This window comes from Vulpes lagopus, chromosome 5 (genome assembly GCF_018345385.1).
Source record: "Vulpes lagopus strain Blue_001 chromosome 5, ASM1834538v1, whole genome shotgun sequence".
NCBI classification, from domain to species: Eukaryota; Metazoa; Chordata; class Mammalia; order Carnivora; family Canidae; genus Vulpes; species Vulpes lagopus.
The window spans coordinates 117,986,447-118,004,718 of NC_054828.1; the positions used below are offsets into that span (position 1 = coordinate 117,986,447).

The 18,272-nt window shown below is 37.6% G+C and overlaps 1 protein-coding gene across 5 annotated transcripts in view; it reads left to right on the forward strand.

Moving 5' to 3' along the window:
• The window catches only part of LDAH (lipid droplet associated hydrolase), a 105,435-nt gene that overhangs the window by 17,078 nt on the left and 70,085 nt on the right, over positions 1-18,272 (forward strand). For 3 of the 5 annotated variants that reach the window (XM_041755618.1, XM_041755621.1, XM_041755620.1), the window contains exons 2-3: positions 4,193-4,348; positions 13,073-13,216. In XM_041755618.1, the coding sequence (XP_041611552.1) occupies positions 4,195-4,348; positions 13,073-13,216 (298 nt within the window). In that variant the 5' untranslated portion in view covers positions 4,193-4,194. Of the gene's footprint in view, positions 1-3,389; positions 3,491-3,683; positions 3,707-4,192; positions 4,349-13,072; positions 13,217-18,272 lie in introns of those variants that run through there. The other 2 variants (XM_041755619.1, XM_041755622.1) reach the window with 2 other exon arrangements.

The following is an 18,272-nucleotide window of genomic DNA, read 5'->3' on the forward strand; positions in this document are numbered from 1 at the left end:
CCGGTGCATGGAGCCTGCTTCTCCCTCCGCCTGTGTCTCTGCCTCTCTCTCTCTGTGACTATCATAAATAAATAAATAAATAAATAATTTAAAAAAAAATGAAAAAGCTTAGCAGCTTCTTAGCTGGCTTGTTTATATATATGATATGTAGTACAAGTTATTGTTACGTATTGTTAGGGTTTTAACTTTGAAAGAAAATCATCTCACTATATTTCAAAGGTAATATAATTTAATTGATGACTACAACACAAGTTTGTGGTTTTTTGTTTGTTTCAAGTTTTTATTTAGTTTCCATTTAGTTAACATATAGTGCAATATTTTCAGGAGTAGAATTTAGTGATTCATCACTTACATACAACACCCGGCACTCATCACAACGAGTGTACTCCTTAATACCCATCACCCATCTAGCCCATCCCCCATCCACCTCCTTTAATCAACTGTTCTTTCTTGTTAAAAGACCCTCTCTTTTTCTAATCCCCTTCCCTTATGTTCATCTGTTTTGTTTTGTAAATTCCACATATGAGTAAAATACGTATGGTATTTACCTTTCTCTGACTGACTGCTTAGCATAATACAGCTCCATCCATGTTGTTGCACATGACAATGTTTCATTCTTTTGATGGCTGAGTAATATTCTATTGTGTATATACACCACCTATTCTTTAATCCATCCATCTGTTGATGGTCATTTGGGCTCTCTCTATAATTTGGCTATTGCTGATAATGTTGCTATAAACATCTAGTTGCATGTGCCCCTTCGAATCAATATTTTTATATTCTTTGGGTAAACACCTACTTGGGTAATTACCCAGTGTAATTGCTGGGTCCTAGTGTGGTTCTACTTTTAACTTTTTGAGGAACATCCACACTGTTTCCAGAGTAGCTGCACCAGTTTGCATTCCCACCAACAGTGCAGGAGAGTCCCCCTTCTCCACTACCTCACCAACATCTGTTGTTACCTGGCTTGTTAATTTTAGCCATTTTGACTGGTGTGAAGTGGTATATCATTGTGGTTTTGATTTGTATTACCAAGTTTTTTTTTTTAATCTGTATCATTTGCAGTTCTTACATGGATGAATAAAGCAGAATTCTTATCGAGTAGACAAAATAAAATGCAAACATTATTTGGATTTGAATGCTAAAGCTAAGTGAGACTCATTTATAAATCCACTTCCAAATATTTTTGTTCGTTAGTATAGCCTCATTGTTCTCACTGGCTAACTTTATAATCAATATTATAAATTTGAACCTCTAAAATTTGTACTGATCAGATGTTGCTTTTCTGTTTTACGTATTGTCTTGGTTTTTGTAAGATTTAATTGGAAAAAGTTTTTACTAAATAAAATTAAAGTCATTAATATAAGCCAAAGAACACATACATTTAGATAAAGCTTGCCTAAGTTGTATACATTTTATCCACACTTGGTTTTTATCCAGCCTGTCTTGATGTTTATCAAAACTCATTTCATTCGAGATTGCTTGTAGGCTGTGACTGTGGGTGGGGCCATCAGCCTCTACTATTTTATAAATAGAACACATTGTCCCTTCTTAATGGGACGCGTGTTTGCACACTGAATTACCTTGGAGTAAGGTAAGGAAGGATTTTAATTCTCATACTTTAAGGTTTCCTCTGCCTTTGTTTGTTAATGTTTGTTTGGGCAGTGTGGGGTTCAGAAACATAAGAGTGAAGTAAAATAAAAAGATGTTTTATAATATACAGGTTTACTCCATGTTTCTTAGTTGTATTTTATTTGAGGTATTTCAGAGGTATAGTTATTCTTTTGTTTGTTTTCCAAATTTTATAGACTGTGTTTGAGTTTCATGTCCTTGAATTCATTAATTCTGTGGCTAATCAAACTCCCAAGATATCATTTGCTTAAAGTTAAGTATTTATAAGTTAAATATAGTTAATAACTTTGGATTCTTTTCTGGTATAAGTATTCAGTTTAGCCAGTGTCTCCTCTGATGGTGCTCTACTGTCATGCAGTATAGAACAACTAAATCTAATATTGTTTCCAACATTTTATAAATGGCATTATAAGACCTTTATCAATACACTATGTCTTGTGACAGTTTAAGAGATTACAGTGACATTTATTGGTGAATTAAAAATCAGTCCCGAAGAAGATGAGATGATACTTTTATTTTAGTCCATTTATCTTGAATGAAGAGGAGTTCCCCACTTTTGAGTGAGAATTTTTTTTATTTTCTAAGTAGTTTTATTTAAAAGAGTTTTAGGCTTTTGGTCACACATGGAGATTGAAATATGTTTGTGTCTTCTTCATTTCTAAATCCAATAAAATAAAGGTAAAAATAATAAAGGCATAAGTGAAGAAAATGAAAGAGGTAACATAATATCTGACTAGAGAAGTGAGATTTCAGAAATGTTAGAACGTAGGTGGGTTAATTATAGCCATTTAGCAGAGCTGGGCAGTTTTGATGGAATGTAATAGTGATCAGAAGATTGATTTATAATTTATCTAATCATTCCCCTTAATGTTGAGTCATATATATCATTGTTAGTGGCTGCATAGTGGATTATCATAATTTACATAACCAGTCTCCCATAAGTGACCATTGAAGTTCTTCAGCTCTTCAGTGTTGTAAACAGCATTCCATGCATTTATTCTTTGAAAAATATTTTAGATTTCCTTTTTAGAATTGTTTCCCCAAAATTGCTGAGTCAAAGTTTATGCCTTACCGATGTTGCCCCATTGTGCTAGATTGCCTCCCAAAGGGCATTCGCACTATTACCATCAGTGTGGAATCTCTGATTTCACTACATCTTAGCTGCTACCATTAGGTTTACCTTAAGGTGGGTGTCAATCAAGGGAGGAATGGGTGGTGCTTGTAGTGGACTTGGCTGTTGTGCTGTGAGTGTGGCATGACTTGAAAAACAAGTATACAGATTACTAGGTGAAGTTGAACTGGCTACCTCTACCACTGTTGACTTATGATAATGACAGGTGCTACAAGTTTAGAGGAAAAGGAGATTTCCTTTAGAGATGTTCAGGGAAGAACCTCAAGTAGGAAGTAGAATTTGAGCTACATCTAAGTTGGGAAAGATTTGAAGAGAAATGATTTGTATAGACAATGAAGGATAGGTCAGTCTAGATCCATTCAGGAGACAGAAATCACTCAGTAACTTAAATAATAAACATAAAGAATTATTAAACTGTGGAAGAAAAAAAACTCTCAAGTTACTAAATAAAATTCTAAAGATACTCTAGGGCTGAGGGGAAGTATCCAAGAAAGAACAAACTGTGAGTGTGGGTTTAGATCTTGTTGTAGAAGGTGTGGCTGCAAGTGTGTGGTAGAGAAACTGGATGATTGCCTGGATCAAAGCTGGTCAACGGTCACTATGTCAGCAGGTAAACCAAAACTGGTGGGACGTGTGCAGAGTGAGTCAGGGCTGGTGCAGATGTGAGGTCTAGCACATGTGGTGTCTGTGTTGGAAGGTCCGCGTGTAAAAAGCTCTGGGATTCAGGTGAGTTGAGGCTGGTTGGCAGGTTCAGAGAAAGTTGGGGCACTGCTCTCGGTACTGCTAGAATGGAATATTGGAGAAGCATCCCTCTTAAGCAACTCAAAGCTCTATTGGGCAGGGAAGCTCCAGGCTACTCTGTGGGACAAAGGTCAGGTGGCTGGTTCTTTAGTGTGCCTGTGGGCTGAGGAGAGGGTGCAGGGAGCAGCCACCTGGTCTGAGGTACATACCTTTGCTATCTAGGACTCCTGATATATTGTTGCTGTTGCTGCCAGAATAGAGAGCTAGAAAAAGAAGAAACACATAGCAGCCAGCCCAGTGCTGGAGAAAGCTCTACCCTATAGGCACCTAGCACTGGAGTGGGGTATTTTTTCAATCTTGGCACCTTTGACTTTTTGGGCTAGTTAATTCTTTGTTGCAAATGCTATCCTAGGAACCGTAGAATGTTAGGCAACATCCCTGGCCAATCTAATCTTGACTCACACTCCTGTGTAGTCTTTCACTTCACTAGAAGACATGTGCAGTTTTTCCTTCCTTTTGTGGTTTGTTTTAATTTTGTGTGATCCAGAATAGTTGACTAGTCCTACACCTCCTGTATTTGTGTGTATTGATTGAAATTTGCCTTTTTAAAAATTCTTGAATATTGCCTTTTGCTCAAATTTTTACATTTTTAGCAACTCACTATATTGTTTTTCTCCTCTTATTTAGAAATGGACTCAGAAATCAAGGAAGAAGTTCCTGTGCATGAGGAATTCATTTTATGTTGTGGAGTTGAAACCCAGGTTCTAAAATGTGGGCCCTGGACTAACCTTTTCAATGAGCCAAGAGCCAACAGGCCTAAGCTGCTTATTTTTGTTATTACAGGTAAGTTGAAAACTCTGGATGAGGACTCTTTCTACGGATACTTATAATAACTTTTGCAGATTTTTAGGAGAAATTGATAAATATGAAAAACTTTGTGAAAGAAAATAAAATCACTCAAGCCATTGATAACAACCACCTTTAGTCCTTTAGTGGCTGGGCTTTTTGTTTTTCTTCTATGCATTTTTATTATGTATATTACATTGTCTAATATATATATTAAGTTATAATTGGAAGTATACTATACATATAGTTTTGTGATCCACTTTTTAAATTTTCTTAATATTTAGAATGATTAGAACTATCAAATTTTTGACAGTTTTTTTTATCTTTATCATTTTTTCTGTATCATTCCAAGATGATTATAAGTTACTGTGTTTATTTGTCCTGAGATTCGACAACTGTGTCATTTGTGACTTTTGCTAGATCACTACCAAAAGAGTGTTAGAGGTGGATGCTTGATTGTAGGTATTCAAAGTTCTGAAATTGTGAGTTAGAATATGTGTATATTACATTATGTGTATATATATAGTATATATATATATATATATGAGAGAACACACACACACACACACACACACACACACAAACATATATCAGCCTTAAAGATTAAAAGCGAAACTGTAAATATGTATCATATCATGTATAGCTAAGCCAATAGGGTATTATGGCTGCATTTCTTTTTTTTTTTAAGATGTTATTTATTTATTTAAGAGAGAGAAACAGAGATAGTGAGAGAGCACGATCAGGGAAGAGAGGGAAAAGCAGGCTCCCCCCTGAGCAGAGAGCCCAATGGGGGCTTGATCTCAGGATCCTGGGATCATGACCTGAGCCGAAGGCAGATGCTTAACCAACTGAGCCACCCAGGTGCCCCACATTTCTTTTCTTGTACATTTTTTTCTTATTTGTTCTCCCTGGGTTAATGATTGTCTTATTTGCTTAGTTTTCTATTTTTAAATCACTTATTTATCTTAAATCCTCCTACTGTGTTTGAGTAATCAATCAGATTTTGGTTTTTTTCTTTCTTTGGAGATACCCTTCGCAGAACTCTGTTCTTTGGCTCCAGTTTAAACTGACTGCTTTGTGGGTGTGCTGCACAGGCCATCCTAGAGATTCTTTTCATTTTCCTCCTGAGTTAGATTCCATTTTATGGATCCTATATTTTCTTATTTCTTGGTTTATTGCTTAAGCACATCTTCTAGTAACTTCCTAAGAAGAGGTGCATGGGAAGTAATCTTTTAAAGATCTATCATGTCAGAAAATGTCTTAAACTTCTAGGTTGGAGATCATTTTTCCTGACAATTTAGTGACATTTTAGCTGTTTTCTAGGGGTCAAGACTGCTTTTGAGAATTCTCAGTATCATTCTGATTTTTTCATCTTTTGGGTTTGAAGCTCCCCTGCAAGGAAAAATATTTTAGATCTTTCCTTTGTTCTACAATTCTGAAATTTTACAGCAAAAGCACCTTGGTATAGATGTTTTTTCATATGCTTTCAGCTTCAGTGGACACTTTTAAACCAGAAACTCATATACTTCAATTCTAAAAGCTCTGCTTTTTCTTTTATTATAGTCTCCTTGTCTCATGGGAGCATTATCATTTCCTTTGGCTTCTTGCATTGTTAGAGTTTTTACTGTTTGTTTGCATTTTTCTTTAAAAAAAAAAAAAAGCCTTTTTTAAGAAAGAGGATAACATAGACAGCTAATTGGAATCTTTGTCTTCAGTGATGAGGCTTTTCCCAGGTTTGCCTAGAGTGACCAACCATCATAGTCATAGATGAGATTTTCCAAGACACATGATTTTCGATTTTCGGTACTAAAACCACAACAGTCCTAGGCAAAACAGGATGGCTAATCACCCTAGGAATCGTCATGCTAGGGTAATTGGGTAGGGACCCAGCATTTCACTGGAGAATTTCCAGCTTTCAGTATCTACAGCTATTTCTTGAGTCATTCAGTTTTCCCAGGAAGGAGTCTTCCCGTATCTAGTTTGAGGAATAGAAGCCTCTTTGCTAATGTTCAGGGTTGAACAAGGGAAAGAATGTTGGGAGTCTCAGTGTTTAGTAACACTTAATCTAACCCCTTCTCAGTATAGTGCTTCTGTTCTCAACTGACATAAGATTCCTGATCTAAAACCTCCTTTCCGGGATGCCTGGGTGGCTCAGCAGTTGAGCATTGCCCCTGCCTGGGGTCCAGGATCAAGTCCCACATTGGGCTCCCTGTGGGGAGCCTGCTTCCCCCATGCCTAAGTCTCTGCCTCTCTCTTTCTGTGTCTCTCATTTTTTAAAAATCTTTAAAAACTAAAATAAAATCTCCCTTCCATTTAACCTCTTCTGGAAATAAAACCTCGAGTCTCCTGCCATGATGTCAGAGTCTTTTTGGAAAACAGTCGGTTGGCATGTTATAATTAAAAATACATATACTTTGCCAGCAGTGAGGAAAGTTTGCAATTAAAGGCATGACATGTGCTATTTGGTGGAGCAGAAATGTGAGACCATGGCAGAGTATAGGATTAAGAAACTAAGGAGATATGTTGTCTTAGACTGGAGATGGGGTAACCATCTGACATTAGCAGGAAGGAGGTGAAGTTACTGAAATGGACAAGTATGAAGGCATATTAGAGGGAGTGAAGTAGTCCTGTCTCCTGAGCTCTGTCTTCTCTGCTAATTAAGAGTTGAGGTGATCTGTTGAGAATAAGTATGGCAGAGAGTTGATAAAGGCCCCGAGGAAAGTGGCCAGTGTTGAAAATAGCAGATATTGGGAATCCCTGGGTGGCTCAGCAGTTTAGTGCCTGGCTTCAGCCCAGGGCGTGATCCTGGAGTCCCACATCAGCTCCCCCTGCAGGGAGCCTGCTTCTCCCTCTGCCTGTGTCTCTCCCTCTCTCTCTCTCTCTCTCTCTCTCTCTCTCTGTGTGTGTGTGTGTGTGTGTGTGTGTCTCATGAATAAATAAGTAAAATTTTTAAAGAAAAAAAAAGAAAATAGCAGATATGCAGGGTGATAACCAAAACTAAGTAGACAGATTTTGAGCAGCAGTGTGATGGAATAGCAGGTGTATTGGGAGTGAGGTCTGAAAGAGTAGAAGGCTCATCAGAGTGAGAATGGTTTGAATGTTAACCATTTCTGGGTAATGAAAAAAATCTAAGATTGTGGTTCTTAAAGTTGGGGTCAGGACCAGGAGTATCATCTGAAAACTTGTGAGACATGCAGGTTCTTGGGCTGCATCCTAGACCTTCTGAACCAGAAACTCTGGAGGTGGCATGTGTTTTAACAAGCCCTCCAGAGGATTGTGATGTGCACACCATTCACCTAGGGTGTAGCTCGTTGTGTAAGTTAATGAAGATCTTTGAATTTGATCACGGTAATGGATTATGGGACAAAGGTGTTGGCTCAGTGACCCTACCAGATTTTGAAATCTCCTGACCTAGAATGGCAAGTGAAACCATCATTTAAGGATCGAGGCTTTCAGGGAATGTGTGAGGATAATTAAAAAGCTGATAAATGGAAGTGGAGTAGAGGTTGTTACAATAAAATGGATGAGTAGGTAGAGCTGATTGCTCTAATGTGCTTCCCCATTCAGAGGTGCTTGTTTGCTCACTTATTTACACTCAGCACTGGGAGTCCTGTGTTGCAGAAGTCTTACTCTCCTTGGGACATAAGAGGTGTTAGAGAAGAGTGCCAGCTCTGCTGCTCAGGCTCGAAAAGAAAAGTCTGTCATGGGGAGAGCCAGGTGCAACTTACAATGAAGAGGTAGATAGAGGGAGCATTCAGTGAAGACCTGGTGGGGAAAGAGAAGCTGAAACCATTTGTTGTTTTATGGTGTCATTGTTTTATAGTGCTTTGACACTTTCAGATGATATTTAGTTTCTTAGTGTTCTTTTATGTTTGCCCTTCTCTTCTATTACTGCCCTTGGCCCTTTTTCTTGGAATTCATGGGAGCTGTAGGCTGGTGCTGCTCGTTAGTTTGTGGAATTCAGATATTTTGTATTTGGGCGGAGCCTATTTATACTGTGGGGAAAAGTAGGATGACAGTATTTCAAGGATTGTTAAGCCACTAAAGACATCATGTTTACTCTGTCTCTGACAGACTGATACAACATTTCTTCTGATATTATTTTACTTTTGCAGCTAGCAAAATTTATCACTTTTAAGTTGGTAATGATAATAAGTGATTTATTAGAAACCAGGATTGAAGGACTTTTATCTTTTACAGTGAAACTTTTTTAAAGTTTTTGTTAAGTAACAATATCCTTGGACTTTCTTTAAATAGAGAAATGAGCAAAGGAAGCCAATTTAAGAACTCACTGTGGAGCATATTGAGTCATTTTAACTCTCAAATGGTCCTCTGGGTATAATAGAGTCATGTGATATGTCTTGTATGGAGTTTAGTGATTGGAAATGGAACAGACGAGGCTCTAAAGGCAAGCCCAGAGTTCTGTCCACCTGACAGCCTTCTGTATAGATGCTATGCCACCTGAACTTTCTATGTGGCAGTTTTTGTTCCCTACAAGATTAACTAGAAGGCATAAGTCTATAATTGCAATGTTGAAGAGCTATTTATTGGGGTCTAGAAATTGTTACTGAAGCTTCTGTTATGTGTTGCTCAAGATTTGACTATATGTTTGATCAAGCATGTGTTTTTAACACATTTTAATATCCTTTGATAAAGTGTTTTACTGCCATTTTTGTACTGGAAGGTTTTCAAAAATCCCTACACCTAAAAATACATAACATGAATGTATGTGTGTGTATCTGATTCTTGTTGCATAAACAAGACCCTTTCAATTTTTTGTGGTTTCCTAACCGAGAAGTCAACTTCATGGTTCATAAAGTGTAATAACATAAGCCATACTATTTAAGTGGCAAAGTATGCAATGACATTTAAACGGTTTGCATTGCATTTTCCACTTCTATCTCAGTTGTAAGTTGGATCTTTGTGTTACTTACCAGCTATTATATATTCTTCTGTTCCTTCAGGAGCCAAGCTCTTTATCGCTGAGGGCTGTGCACCTGTTCTTCTCCTGTCCTGGTCTCCTCTTTCCTCACATTTTTACATGGTTGATTTTTCACCTTTCAGATCTTAGCTAAATGCCACCTCCCCAAACTTTTTTCTCAGACTACTTTAATCTCTTCCCTTCTCTATCACACTATCCTATTTATTTCCCTCATGGAAGTTATCACACTCTTGAGTTATTTATTTATTTAGTTATTTGTATATATTTTCCCACTAGAATATGACTTACAAAAAGACCTTTATCTGACACAATGACTTCCATATAGTAAGTAGTCAATAAATAATTGATAACTAGAAGAATATTCAAAAGAAGCTATAGCACTGACTAGAATGAAATGAACATGAAGTAGTTAACATTATCATTTACTTAGTGATGATAAATTGGTGAACAAGAAAGCATCAAGGGATTTGCTTAAGATCTCATAGTCATTAAGGGAAAGAACTCAGAACCCAGAAATAGGAAGAAAAAATTGTTTTATAGCAGTTCACTAGCTAGTACTCTTCAGTTTTATATCATAACTCATCATAATTATTGCATCTGAGTCATATAGTTGTTATCTGAATTTTCCTGAAATGAGTTTTAACATGCTTTACACCTTAAAATTACAGAACGTCACATCTAATTTATTCGATAAAAAATATCTAATAATAGCTAACATTTATTCAGCACTTATTATGTGCCAAGTATTGTGCAAGTGATTACCCATGCCTTACCCCTAATGATAATGCCAGCTACTTTGTGAGCCTTTTGTAAGATTAACTGAAACAGGATATGCAGAAGAGCCTAAGCCAGGTAATGTATGCTTTTTTTAAATCCAGTATTACTCTTTTCTTTTGTGTATTCTTCCAGCCATCAAATATTTTTTGAGCACTTTTCATCTTTGTGATCTTGGGCAAGCTATTTAACCTCCTTGTGCCTCAGTTTCCTCGTCCATACAATGGAACTAAGAATAGTACTACCTCATGGCAGGACTGAATGAGCTAATACGTGTAAAGCACTTAAATGCTGCCTGGCATGTAATAAGGTACAGCACTTTAAAATGTGGGCTAGGGGCACCTGGGTGGCTCAGTTGGTTGAGCATCCAACTTGTGATTTTGGCTCAGGTCATGATCTCAGGATCATGAGATCGAGCCCTGCTTCAGGCTCCGCACTGATCAGAGAGTCAACTGAAGACTCTCTCTCCCTTTCCTTCTGCCCCTCCCCTGCTTGCTCTTTCTCTCTCTCTCTCTTGAATGAATGAATGAATTGCTCTCTCTCTCTCTCTTAAATGAACGAATGAATGAATAAATAAATAAATAAAATTTTTTAAAAAATAAAACAAAATGAGAACTATTAGTATTTTCTAGCCATATAAAAAACACTGTAAAACTTTGCTGAGAGCCTTAAAACATTTGAATATGAGACGTGACCCATTCCTAGAAGATTATGCTCAGTAATGTGTAAAAAAATCAAATCTTTCTAAATTAATGTATAAATGAGATGAAATTTCCATCGGAATTCCAGTAAGATTTTTAAAGATGAAAGCTGTTGAAAATAATTCTAAAGGATGTGAGGCCAGCCTAGAAAATTTAGGGGGAAAAATTAAGAAAAGGGATTTGCCCTGCCAGTTACTGAAACATTTAGAAACAAACAAACAAAACCAAGGTGGTAATCAAGACAGTATGGTGCTGGCAGAAAAAGAAAAGGAAAAAAATAGATGGAATTATTTGGAATCAGAATTAGCAAGCTAATGTAAGAATTCAGTGTTAAATTCAAAAGACGTTTCAAATCAATGCAGAAAGAATGGATTATATAATAAATGGTCTTGGGAAGCTTGGCTAATCAGTTGGAAAGAAGTTGGATTGCTACTTTGTACTGTATACTAAAAAATATTCCAAACTTATGGAAGATTCAGATATAAAACATGAAACCGTGTTCTCCACAACCGCCACAGAGGTTATAGCTCCAGTACTGTATACCTCTCTTCCTTCTCAAGCTGCCCAGTGACCAGGCAGCTGACTGGAGAGCAGGTTACTGCATTTGAGGAAATTTCTTTGCTATGTAACAAAGATGACAGTAGCACAGTTACAGAAAGGAATTTGGAACTTGGGTCAGTAGGATAGAATGCAACAGAAGCAAAATAGCAATATGAGTGATAAGGCCACTTATTACCATCATGGCTACACGTGACAAGTCTGACTAGCTACATTTATGCAGCACTTGTGTATTGAGCAGTATTTAAGTACTTTACACATATTAATTCATTTAGTTCTCACACGAGGTGGTGCAATTATTTTATCCTCATCTTGTGGATGAGGAAGCTAAGGCCCAGAGAGATTAAATGATTTTCCAAAGATCATACACCTGGTAAGTGGCAAAGCCTGGATTCTACCTCACACAGCTGGCTCCAGAATCTGTGCCCTTAACCACCTTGCTACATTGCCTATCCAGGAGCCTGAAAGATACAGATAATGAAGAAATCTGTGTCATTTGACAAGGGTGGTAGAGGTTATATATCAGTTCAGAAAAACCATGTTATGTAATTGCAAAGAGGAGAAAACCTAATAGCATGAAGAGATAATAAATTGATTGGAAAATTGATATTGATGGAAATGGACCAGTATATGTGAAAACATTATACAGATGATGATTGCAAGGTGAAAACCCCATTTCACTGTGTTTTCCCCCTGAAGATGTATCAGATTGACTCTTTTCCTAAAAGGTCATTATTCATTCCATTTCTCTGTAGCAAAACCATGTCAAAAATACCTTCTGGACATACACAAGAAAAATCTATGTGTATTAGTTGGTGGTCTTTTTCCCAAAAGCTCAAACTATACATCTGCTTACAATATAAGTACTTGTGATAAATGACAAGGAAACCTCAGTAGACTCCTTAAAGTACTGTTTGTGAATGATTCTTACACTGATTTGTTTTCATGCAGCTTGCTAACTGAGCACAATAAAATCTCGAAGGGCTTTAGAGGCAAGATGAATGACTTTAGTCTATAAGAATGATAATGGGAAGCCACTGAAAGGTGTTTAAATTGGATAGTGCTATGGTTTGATTTGAAGTTTGAAGGTATCTCTCAGGGTACCCTGAAGAATGGGTCCCAGGGGACAAGAGTAGATAGAAGGCTCATGAGGAGGCTGCTGCAGGAAACTCCCAAGTGATAATACTCATGGGGAGATGTGAAATGCATAAGATGTGAGATCTATTTTATTTTTATTTCTTTATTTATTTAAAAGATTTTATGTATTCATGAGAGACACAGAGAGAGATGTAGAGACATAGGCAGAGGACTCAATCCCAGGACCCCAGGATCACTCCCTGAGCTGAAGGTGGACACTTAATCATTGAGCCACCCAGGTGCCCTGTGAGACCTATTTTAGAAGCAAAGTTGACAGGACTTACTGGTGAATTGGATGTGAAAAACAGGGAGAAACCCAAAGTGACTCCTGGTGTTAGGACTGAGTATTTGGCTTAGGATTGGTAGTTCCATTTATTAAGTTGAGGAATAGGGAAGAAGAATTTATCTTGAACCGTTGAGAAACAAAGCAGGAGCAGAAATTTTCTTAGTGATCATTCCCAGACTTAAGGTATAAAGGATACTAAAACTGAAGTATATGTAGATATTGCAGAAGAAAGTGTGAGGTCACATAGATCTTTCTTTTCTACCCTGCACATCTTATGTGAGTTTATTGCTTTAGTTAACTAAGGTCTGTGTTTCTCTTCTTAGGTAATCCAGGTTTTTCTGCCTTTTATGTACCATTTGCAAAGGCTTTGTACTCCTCAGTAAACCGATGTTTCCCAGTTTGGGTTATCAGTCATGCTGGACATGCTTTGGTCCCCAAAGGCAAGAAGATTCTTACAACCTCAGACGGTATGTCTTTATTAACATCTGCTTTCCTTTACAGTGAATGGATGTTCATGTGTCTAGAAAGTTAAGAGTCACACCATTGGAAACCTCTGCTTGTGGCATTGGGGCCATGCTGCCAAATTTTGGTAATTTTAGGATTTTAGAGTCCTTTTCATTTTCTGGCAATCAACTATATATTTGTTGATCAAACACTAATTTTCCAGGGTTGTACTAAGAGGAGTGGTGAGAAAAAAAAGCATCATAAGACCTGATCCTTACTCTCAAGAGGCTCTTATTCTGACATTTAGAAAATGACTAAGTGATAACCTCTAGTCTGCTCATCATGTGGGTATTTGAAGAATGAACAAAGGAAAGAACATAGTATGGGTTTGAGAAGACTTTGTGGAGTAGATGGGTTTCAATAGTTGAGTAGAATTTGGATCTGGGGTTTGGGGTGAGTGCACAGTTATAACACTGTTATAGGAAGTAGCTGTTAGAGGAAGTAGCATGGCAGGGAGAGAGATTCAGTAGGTGTATTGGTGTGTTAGTGTGTTAGTGCTGGGCAGGACCAGACCTAGAGGAACCTCGGAGCTGGGGAAAAAGCTCCTGGGGGCTTTTAAATGGAGAAAGTAGCACCAGGTAGCTGCAAATTACCTTCCTAATGTAGGAAAATACAGCATGCTCTTTCCTCTAAAAAAGAAAAATATAACTTCACTTCTCTGTAGGCATTCCATTCAACAGCCATTTGTCCCAAGCATGACCGTTAGTTAATTTGAGATGGGAGAGAGGTGGCTATGGCTCTAGTTTGCTCCTGGTTCTGGTATGCCTCTCCCATGGTATGAGCATCTTACTGAGCTTCTACTAATAGGGGAAACCATGTGTGGATAGGGAAGGAGAAAGGAGCAGGTGATATGGGAACTCTCTGTACTAATCTGTTCAAATTTTCTATAAATCTAAAACCATTCTTAACAAAACCTGTTAAAAATACAGAATTTAAAAATAATTTAATATTTAAATATTGCTTTTATCATTGCTTATAACAGAAACTATATATTAGGTAGTTTGATTAACAGGGATTTATTTTCTCATAGTCTGGAGGCTTTGAGCCCAAGATTGGGGTTTCAACATGGTTAGATTCTGGAGAGAGCCCTTCTTCTAGCTTGCAAATGGCCTCATTCTCTCTGTGTCCTCATATGACCGAGAAGGAGAGAGAATGATTTTATGTGCTCCCGGAACCTCGGATATCTCCTTATAAGGCCACTAATCTCCCTTACTAGGGCTCCACCCTTATGACTAACTTTAATCCTAATTAACTCCCAAAGGTCCTATCTCCCAAAACCATCACGTGAGGTGATGAGGTGATCACATTAGGGCTTCAATATAAGAATTTTAAGAGGGCAGCCATGGGTGGCTCAGCATTTTAGCGCCACCTTCAGCCCAGGACCTGATCCTAGAGACCTGGGATCAAGTCCCACATCGGGCTCCCTGCATGGAGCCTGCTTCTCCCTCTGCCTCTCTCCCTCTCTCTCTCTCTCTCTGTGTGTGTGTGTGTGTGTGTGTCTCAAGAATAAATAAATTAAAATCTAAAAAAAATAAAATAAAAGATTTTTAGGAGATACAAACATTGAGTCCTTAACAGTTGTGAATAGGACTATTATATACTGATATTCCAAATCTCATCACAGGTATAAGTCAGCATATACATATGAACATTGCACCTAAATAATAGTAAACATACAAGTTACTTCTTGAAACATTTTTACTAAATATTTATTCAGTTTTAATAGTTGCCTTTGGTCTATCCTCAGAAGTATTTCCTGACAGTTTTTAGAAACTGGGAAACTGGTCTTTTAAAGACTTGACCCTATTAAGTAACAGAAGAAGTTTCTGTTCTAAGTTGAATTTCTTCACACATTTATGAACATCTGAAGGTGTGCTAAATTTACAAGAATTGCTTTATTTGAAGAAGTGGGTGACAGTTAAGAGGTGATTCTTATTTTTATTCACATCCTATTATGGCTGTTAATTGGAGCATATGGTTAAGACACAATACAGTTATTGCGGAATTTAGGAAATAAAATCACCATCATGCATACAGAATAGATACTCTGGTTCTATAGTTAATATGAAATATAGCTCTCCTTTATTTTCCCTCCTAAAATCATAGCTCAAACTCTATGTGTCACCTGACTCTGAACATCTCAACTCTCTGGCTCTTGCTTTGTTTGAGAGAGTGCAGTCCCAGAGTGGGAGAAGGTGAGGGGTGGGGAGTGCAGAAAGAGAGAGAGAATCTTAAGTAGGCTCCATGCCCTGTGCAGAGCCAAATGCTGAGTTCAACCTCATAACCTATAAGATCATGACCTGAGTCCAAATCAAGAGTCAGACACTTAACTGACTGAGCCACCCAGGTGCCCCTCCACCCCCTGGTTCTTGACCTCTTCTCTTACTTCTCACATACGCTAGTATAGATCAGCTTCCTGAAATCTTAGTGCTTTCCAGAATCCTGTGTTAACTTTAAGATGATTTTAACATCAGATACCAGCTCTTGTGGATGGAATTTAATCTCCTCCCCCGCCCAATTCCACTTACTTTAATCATTTGAGTAGTACCCACTGTGAACCTGTCTCTTTGCTAGCACTTAGGAAAAAATACACCTGTACTTAAAACACATTTGTTGTACTTACATTGTTCATGGTTAGGTAATGTCACCAGCCAGACTTCCTGTGTCCTCCTCTTTAAGGCATCACCTGAAAGATTACCCTTGTCTCTCAGGAAAACCCCTACTCCTCTCTGCTTACAATATCCACTTGCAGTGCTCAGGTCTTTGGTGAGCCAGACTGTGCTTCCATACTTTAGCCACTCTGAAATCTTCTACTGCCATCTCCACCACCTTTTTCACTTCCCTAATTATCTTTCATTTGGAATTATAGATCTACAGATTCAGTGCAATCCCTGTATAGATTTTCACCAAAATTCCAGTTGTGGCATTTTTCACAGAAATAGAAAAAAAAATTCTAAAACTTGTGTGGAATCATAAAAGGCACCAAATAGCCAAAATAATCTTGAGAAAGAAGAACAAAACTGAAGGCACCATGCTTCCTGATTTCAGACTATATTGCAAAGCTAGTAATCAAAACAGTATAGCCCTGGCATAAATACAAATCAGTGGAACAGAATAGTGAGCCCAGAAATAAACACACACATATAGTCAATTAATTTTGCCAGAGGCTCCAAGAAAACGCAATAGAGAAAGAAATAGTATCTTCAATAAATGATGTTAGGAAAATTGGATATCCACATATAAGAGAATAAACAAATAAACATAGAATTAATTCAAAATGTACTAAATACTTATATTTAAGACTTGAAGTCATAAAAGAAGAAAACATAGGAGCAGAAAATATGTTAGAAGAAAGCATAGGGGAAAAGCTCCTTGACATTGGTCTTGGCAGTGATTTTTTTAGTATCATACCAAAAGTATAGGTAACAAAAGCAGAAATAAACATTGGGACTGTGTCAAACTAAAAAGCCTCTGCACAGCAAAAGAAACGATCAAGAAAATGGAAAGACAAGTGGGAGAAAATATTTGTGAACCATCTATCTGACCCAAAATATATAAAGAACTCATACACCAAGATAGCAAAAAGCAACAACAACAAAAAAACTATAATCTGGTTTAAAAATGGGCAAATTTTTCCAGAGAAGACATAAAAATGGCCAACAGGTATATGAAAAGGTGCTCAACCTCACTGATCATTAGGGAAATGCAAATCAAAACCACTGTAAGACTCACCTCACACCTGTTCAGATGGTGATAATCAAAAAGACAAAAAATAACAAGTATTGACAAGGGTGTGGAGAAAAGGGAACTCTTGTGCACTGTTAGTACAACCATTATGGAAAACAATATGGATGTTCCTCAAAAATTAAAAATAGAACTTCCATATGACCCAACAATCTCACTTCTGGATATATATCTAAAGGAAATGAAATCAGTGTCTCAGAGAGATATCCATACACCCATATTCATTGCAGTGTTATTCACAGTATATAGATAATTTCAAGATACGGAAACAACTTAAGTGTCTGTTAATGGATGCATAGATTTTAAAAAGTGTGAGATAGATAGATACACACACACACACACACACAATGCAGTATTATTTGGCTATTAAAAGAAAAGGAAATCCTGCCATTTTCAACAGCATGGATAAACCTAGATGATATTATGCTAAGTGAAATAAGCCAGGCACAGAAAGACAAATACTATATGACCTCAGTTATGTGTGGAATTAAAAAAAAAAAAAAGTCAAACTCAGAATCAGAGTTCTATGAACTATTGCCAGCATTTGAGGAATTGGGGAAATGGAGAGATGTTGATCAAAGAATACAGACTTTCAGTTGTAAGATGAATGAGTTCTGGGGATCTCATGTATAGCATGATGATTATAGATAATACTACCACATTGTATAATTGAAATTTGCTAGGAGAGTGGATCTTAGTGTTCTCACCATCACAAAAAAGAAAAAGCGTTATTATTCCCTCCATCCCAAGCCTGCTGATGGCAGTACCTTCAGTTAAGAGGGCCTGCAGTGCCTGCCTGGGCACACATCACTGGTAGGGAGCTCCACAGACATTTCTTCCATCCAGGCCCCTATTTATGGCTGGCCTGGCTCTTGTGGTTCTTAATTATGATTGCAGGATACACTTCAGCAAGAAACCATTGAGGAACAAGATTTATTACCTACATGGCAGGGGGAGCAGACCTTGGGTTCTGCCTTTATTAGTGTCCAAGGGTGGAGTGTCTACAGTTGCAGGTTCACTCTTCATTGGCTAATGCAAGGCTTAAGAGCCAGAATTAGGGCTTGGGGAGGGAGAAGTGGGTCACATAAGCAGTCAGTTATCTAAATTACCCAAGGCTTTCTGAAAGGTACCTTCATGAGTAGAGTGGCCTAGTTGCCTATCTGGCTGTTTTACTAGTAGCTGTGTCATACAGATGGCAATATGCTTATTCAAGATGGATGTCTTTTGAAATGGAAGCCTAGTCAATCAAAAGCTTGATGTCAGGCACTTAACAGT